At 41.3% G+C, this 7,144-nt stretch overlaps 1 protein-coding gene across 1 annotated transcript; it reads left to right on the forward strand.

The window, feature by feature from the left end:
* Positions 1-365: 365 nt before the first annotated feature.
* Positions 366-7,081, forward strand: LOC148371149 (sodium channel regulatory subunit beta-1-like). The gene is made up of 6 exons (XM_088329074.1): positions 366-1,390; positions 1,465-1,631; positions 2,665-2,902; positions 2,967-3,108; positions 6,607-6,681; positions 6,766-7,081. Exons 1-5 carry the CDS (start codon positions 1,318-1,320, stop codon positions 6,674-6,676), a joined length of 690 nt encoding a protein of 229 aa, XP_088185200.1. The 5' UTR covers positions 366-1,317; the 3' UTR covers positions 6,677-6,681; positions 6,766-7,081.
* Positions 7,082-7,144: the final 63 nt, after the last annotated feature.

Here is a 7,144-nt window from a genome sequence, read left to right on the forward strand (position 1 = left end):
CACTGAGAGTTTGACACCCTTGGATTAGATGTCAAAAAAACTTGTGCCAAGGGTTTGTGGTCCACATACACAAAAGAAGGTAACCAAATGTGGCCCGCACGCCTTGGTTTTGACACCCAATCAATAGAGATCTACTTTTTGCAAAACTGTTGCTGTTGAGTTTATGCTAATGTTAACTGTCCTGTTTAAGAGCACTTCATGGTCGAATGAGAAGAATCCAAACGCCTTTTTTTAGTCATTTTTCAACTTTGAAGCGTCATTCAAAATGACCATTTTATCAAAAGCGTTTTCTGTTATATTTTGTTTGGTAAGAGACGTGATTACCACGGGCGCCACCCCGCCCATAAGGGCATCTCTTAAAGAGACAGTACCTTCTAAATATCATTGCAACACTTTTATCTGGAGTACATCTTTCTTTTCTTTTCATAAACAATGATGCACTCGTAAAACGATTGTAAAAAAATCTTTTCTTTCTAATGAACTAACGCTAATAATTTGTATCCAACACGGCACTAAGTGCACGTCCGTTTCACCGCACTGCATCATCCTGTGCAGCGGGATGCAGATTTGCTGCTGTGGCGCAGCAATAACCGAACACGAGGCGCATCCTACATTGTTTCCTTCGCTATTTACGCATTCGATTGCGCTCGAACGGATCAAACCGAGATGCAAGCATCACTAAAGGTTCGTTTGATACGAGAGGGATCATTCGAGAGCTGAGGGGGGGAGTAAATCATTGTTCGTCGTGGGGAATATTCAGGACTACGTTTTCTACCGGAGAAGGCCTCCAAATTGACCACAGTAGGCGTTAAAATTAAGATAAATGTTTATTTCTATTTTAGTTTAGGGTCTTCCACGGATTGCTGTTCAATTACCTCGGAGATTAACATCATACGTGCGTATTTTAAAACGTAGCATGGTACCAAAACAGATTCAAGAATAATGTCCGTTATCTAATCCCATTGGAGTGCACGAATTCCCCGGCAGGTGGAACGAGGTTTTAAAACCTCAGGGAAATAAGAATTGAATCAGTGCATGTCTTCACTTGAATTGCTTTGATAAACCAGGAGCCAATCAATTGTTGTTTTTTTAAAATAGAAGCACATGTTTTAACGTCTGCTAGCTGCAATACTTTCCCGTCATTATAACAAGCACATTACTAAGGCATAATTTGCACACAATAATGCATGTATAGCTGCTAGTTTTGCTGTGTTGCCGTGCCAGCTTTGAAAACCTGCCAGTTTTCGAACTGTTATTCATAATAATCGGTAACTCTTTGGAGTTTAAAGTACACTGAGCGAGTAGAAGTCGTTTTTGATGCACCAAGTTCCTGTCAGTGACATGAAAGCAATCCGCATCCTGCTCCTTTTCCTCTCCTGCACATTATTTGGTAAGTTTCTCCTCGTTTCCTGTTTTTCAAAGTCTTACTTTAGATGTAATCGGATATGTTTAATATACTTTCAGTGCTCCAGTGCGATGGGGCGTGTGCGGAGGTAGACTCGGATACGGAAGCGGTGGTCGGCAAAGGCTTTAAACTGGGTTGCATCTCCTGCAAGATGAGGAGCGAAGTCAAAGCTACAGCCACAGTCGAGTGGTACTTTAAAGCCAAAGGAGAAGAGGACTTTGTGCAGGTGATCAGATCTAATATGGAGTCCGCTTGAGTGTATAATGTACCAAGACAGAGATTAAGTAATCTGTAAAGGGGAAAAAAATAGGTCTTGTAACTTCAAACAATCAAAAAAATTCCATAGTGCACCAACACAGGCTATCATGCCTAACATTCACCTGTCAATCCAAAATAAGTATGCAGAACAATAAAGTAGGTTAAATACAGGGTTTGTACGTATGCTTGATAGCCTTGAAAATGTATCAATTTTGTGTTTTTCAGGGTTGAAAAGCGCTTAAATTATGAGTGAAGTGCTTGTAAATGCTTGAATTCGTTGCTATGTTTTCAAACAAATCTGCTTGAAAACAAAGCTGAAAATGCACTCTCTTGTGGCTTCGCCCGGCCATTGCATTTCTTCTTCCGTAATGATTAATCGCATCTGACTTTAGTTTGTACAGCATTGTCCTATGAAGCCAACGACTTACAGACAGGTGCATGCTAGACCCAAATAGCACTAGGAAATGAGTATTAGTATGTAGATTATGTATGAATTATGGGGATTTATTATGAGCCACGTAAAAATTTAAGGCAGTGTTTCCCATTTGTAAATGGGACTGGAAAAAAATTCCTGCAACTGAAAATGTATGTGATTTTCATTCAACACCTATATGTGGAGAGATTTGTCCCAAAAAACGAACATACTAACGTTTTACTCCAAATATAAAAATCGTATCTTGATAAATGCAAGATTAAAAATCACACATGTAAATCGCGGACATATTTGTTGCTCTGCAAAATACACAATTCAAACCACATTTCTTCTTTTAACGGTACTGGAGGAATTGGCTTTGAAAGTTCTTAAAAGGGTGTGTTCAGAGGAACTTTCCAAGCATCTTCTGTGAGCCTTTAGTTCCTGATCACTCAATCACAAACCTGTGATGGTCGATATCAGTATCGATACCTTTGGCGAGTAGCGATATCTCGAAAGATGGATCACGCAATTGATTAAATACAATGCAGAAATACCCCACGAGTAGAGACCTTGTCCTTATCTCCAGATCTACACCTACAACGAGATGGGCCCCATGGTCGAGAGCGAAATCTTCATGGACCGGCTGCACTGGAATGGAAGCAAGAGGAGCAACGACATCCAGGACGCGTCCATCTACATCCTCAACGTCACCTTCAACGACTCGGGAACTTACCGCTGCTTCTTCAACCGCATCCTCACCTACGACAATTACGAGAACACCACCATCATCAGCAAAGTGGTCCACCTCAACGTGTTGGCCAAAGGTAACGGCAAAATTGGGAACCGAATCGACGGATTTTGTTTGTGACGCCGCGTTTCTGCACGCAGCCACTAGAGGGACGGCATCCATCGTGTCGGAAGTGATGATGTACGTGTCCATCATCGGCCTGCAAGTGTGGCTCCTCATCGAAATGATATACTGCTACCGGAAAATAGCAGCGGCCGGGGAAGAAGCCTTAAGAGAAGCAGCGTATGTATATTTGTTAGCACTGGTTCTCGACTGGTCTGACTTCAGGACCTGCCATTCCACCCTAATGACAAGCTGCGACCCAAATCAATATAATATCCACTTCTCGATTCTATCCAATGGAAGTATGGTGCTGTTTAAAGCAGAGATAGAATATTCACCTTTTTTCAAAAAAAACAGAATGACTTCAAGTACTGCATATACTCACATATAAGCCTACATCACATATAAGCGACCCCCTAAAGCACGGGTGTCAAACTCGTTTGGAGTCGGGGGCCACATGGCAGAAACTCAGGGGGGGCGGACTAGTAGATTTAAGAGGAGAGAAAAAGAGTAAAAGGGGGGGGAGAAAAAGAGGGGAAGATAAAAAAGGAGGAGAGTGAGAAAAGAAAAACAGTTATATAAAGAAAAGAGTGAGAGGGTGAGAAAGAAAAAGAGAGACATAGAGGCACAGTAATATTAATGAGAAAAAACGGGGAGAAGGAGGGAAAGAATGATCGAGAGAAAGAGAGACAAAATAGGTAGAGAAAGGAGAGGAGAGACAGTGATATAGAAAAATAGAGAGAGAAGAAAGAGATGGGGAAAAGAGACAAAAGGAGAGAGAGAGAGAGAGAGAGAGAAAGTGAGAAACAAAAAGAGTGAAAAAGAGAGGGAGAAAAAAAAGAGAAGTAATATACTGGACTGTCTCAGAAAATTAGAATATTGTGATAAAGTTCTTTATTTTCTGTAATGCAATTAAAAAAACAAAAATGTCATACATTCTGGATTCATTACACATCAACTGAACTATTTCAAGCCTTTTATTTTAATATTGCTGAATTTGGCTTACAGCTTAAGAAAACTCAAAAATCATATCTCAAAATATTAGAATATCATGAAAAAGTATACAAGTAGGCTATTAAACTAATCACCTTAATTAACTCGAAACACCTTGCGAGGGTTTCCTGAGCCTTAAAAACACTCAGCTTGGTTCAGTAAACTAAATCACTGCTGATCTGACTGCTGTCCAGAGGACCATCATTGATACCCTCCATAAGGAGGGTAAGACACAAAAAGAAATTTCTCAAAGAGCAGGCTGTTCACAGAGTGCAGTTTCAAAGCATATCCACAAAAAGTCTGTTGGAAGGGAAAAATGTGGCCGGAAACGGTGCACAACCAAGAGAGATGACCGCAGCCTTAACAAAATTGTGAAGAAGAGCCGCTTCCAGAATTTGAGGGCGCTTCAAAGACAGTGGGCTAAAGCTGGAGTCCAGGTATCAAAAGCCACAGTTCACAGACGTGTCCGGGAAATGGGCTACAATAGCCGTATTCCCATGGTCAAGCCACTTCTGAACTCAAGACAACGGAAGAAGCGTCTGACTTGGGCTATGGAGAAGAAGCACTGGACAGTTGCAGAGTGGTCCAAAGTCCTCTTTTCAGACGAAAGCAAGTTTTGCATTTCATTTGGAAGTCAAGGCGCCAGAGTCTGGAGAAAGGCTGGAGAGGAGCAAAATCCAAGTTGCTTGAAATCCAGGGTGAAGTTCCCACAGTCAGCAATGGTTTGGGGAGCCATGTCAGCTGCTGATGTTGGTCCACTGTGTTTCATCAAGTCCAGAGTAAATGCAACTGTGTACCAAGAGATTTTAGAGCACTACATGCTTCCATCTGCTGAAAAGCTCTATGGAGATGAGGATTTCATTTTCCAGCATGATTTGGCACCTGCCCACAGTGCCAAAACCACCAGTAACTGGTGCACTGACCATGGCATCACTGTCCTTGATTGGCCTGCTAATTCCCCTGACCTGAACCCCATCGAGAATTTGTGGGGTATAGTTAAGAAGAAGATGAAAGACACCAGACCTACAAATGCAAATGAGCTGAAGGCCGCTATCGAAGCATCCTGGGCATCAATAACACCTCAGCAATGCCACAGGCTGATTGCCTCCATGCCACGCCGGATTGATGCAGTAATCCGTGCAAAAGGATTCCCAACCAAGTACTGAGTGCATCAATGGACATTTTCAAATGTTTGATTTAGTTTTGCTGTTATAAAATTATTTTTTTTACTTGGTCTGAGGAAGTATTCTAATATTTTGAGATAGGATTTTTGAGTTTTTTTCAGCTGTAAGCCAAAATCAGCAATATTCAAATAATAAAAGGCTTGAAATAGTTCAGTTGATGTGTAATGAATCCAGAATGTATGACATTTTTGTTTTTTTAATTGCATTACAGAAAATAAAGAACTTTATCACAATATTCTAATTTTCTGAGACAGTCCAGTAGTTCCAGTTGCTTTGAGAGTAGTGCTTGGCTCCATCAACATCAATTGGACATATTTCTAATTGCAGCTCCATCACATGGGACAGATAATGCTGGTTTCCATGGTTACAAGTAGCAGGAGAAGCCTTCTGATCTGACTCAGATACAGCACCTTCGTCATCTGGTCGGTGTTGTTTTTCAGTGTAAAACATCCTCCCGGTCTTCAGTGATCAGGCAGACCTCAGCATTGACGGGTAGCGGGGTGTGACAATACTGATACCAAATCACTGAGGGGGAGGGGAAATTTTCATTCCAAAAATGTGTCACTTTTATCTGTTAAACAAATACCTCAGCCAGCAAAAACAGTTTGTTCTTTGGTTTCAATGTAATAATAGGGTATTTAATAAATTACAAAGGCAGGAGTAAGAAACTTTGAGATCGATTAGGGAGGTAACTCTGCTGTGATGTTAGCATGACGTTTCTGGCCAACAAACAATCTGCCTTAGTTTGAAAATTAGAAAGGAACAGATTAATATATTGGTAATAGGCTTAAATTATAATATTTGTTAAACCCTTAACTGTACCTTCCAACATCGCTTTAATGGCAGACATAGAATTGCACTTGAATGAATGATTTTTATTCTCATTATACAAAAGTACAATAAAATTGTAAGGCTTCTCCTATTAGTGTAAGGAAGCGATTTCGAAAGCGTCCGGCTGGCTGCACGTCAGCATCGGGTATTCTCAAGCTGAGCCAGATTCCACAATTGTTAAAATATAACTAGTCCGACTGTAGCGGTTTCCCATGAGTTGTAGCTCCAGGTCATCAGTTTAGTGGGTAATGGATCTGATGTTGGTGAGATACTGGCTCGACAGAGGTGGCTTGTGAGAGTTGTTACCTAGCCTAGCTACAGCAGGTCGGATTTGCGGCCCCGATATTGCTTTTTCTCCCGACCCACAGAGCACCCGCTGGTAATAACCATTTCTTTGTGCTCTTTTAACTTTCTTCAGAGTACGATTTAAATTATGAATTTCTTTTAAATGTATCCAGCAGCTAAAAGCTCACTGTTGTTGTGCTTTGTTTGGGTGTCCACATTGACTTGTGCGCCCCGCTATAAGACGAACAGCAGTGGTGCACACGCACAGTCTGACCCACCTGACAAAGCCCCCCCTAACCTGCCTTTGTAATCCGCAAAGCAGTAAACCAGCGATAACCGAAGTGCAAAGTAGCCAATGATGACTGTACTTTTTAATTTCTCTCAGGAATGCGGAATATTCAGCCATCGCCTCAGAAAGCAAAGACAACTGCGCAGATGTGCAAGTCGGAGAATAGCGAAGGTTTGTGAAAAAGTAATTGATTATGTTCCCCGGCTTGAACTTCGCATATAAAGAAATGGTACGGTTTTAATTTTCTTTTTCCAGACTTCCGTTTTGGATGGAACCCGTCTCTAGTTTACACCCCGCAAACTGCATGACAGCAACATGGGAAGGGGAACAGTCTGCATCCTCATCTCCAGTCCATTATGCATCAATTACCCACATTATTGAACGCTGCACTCACAGTCAAAGTATTATCACCACATTGTGTGTATTTGTATGACATGCGCAACACTGCCTGTGAGACTGACGAGGTTGAATGTGCAAGAAAGCTTTTTACTAACCCCCCTCCCTATTGTTTGAATCCAAAAGGTCAATTATGATATTCCGCCCCAAAAAATAAAATGTATGTTGAATTGAATTGCCGGTATGTTCAATGACCCCCTCAGTGTACGAATAAAAAAGAAAAGAAAAAACAGAAAAG

This window comes from Urocampus carinirostris, chromosome 2, assembly GCF_059441175.1.
Source record: "Urocampus carinirostris isolate Australia breed hairy pipefish chromosome 2, RoL_Ucar_1.0, whole genome shotgun sequence".
Classification (NCBI taxonomy): domain Eukaryota; kingdom Metazoa; phylum Chordata; class Actinopteri; order Syngnathiformes; family Syngnathidae; genus Urocampus; species Urocampus carinirostris.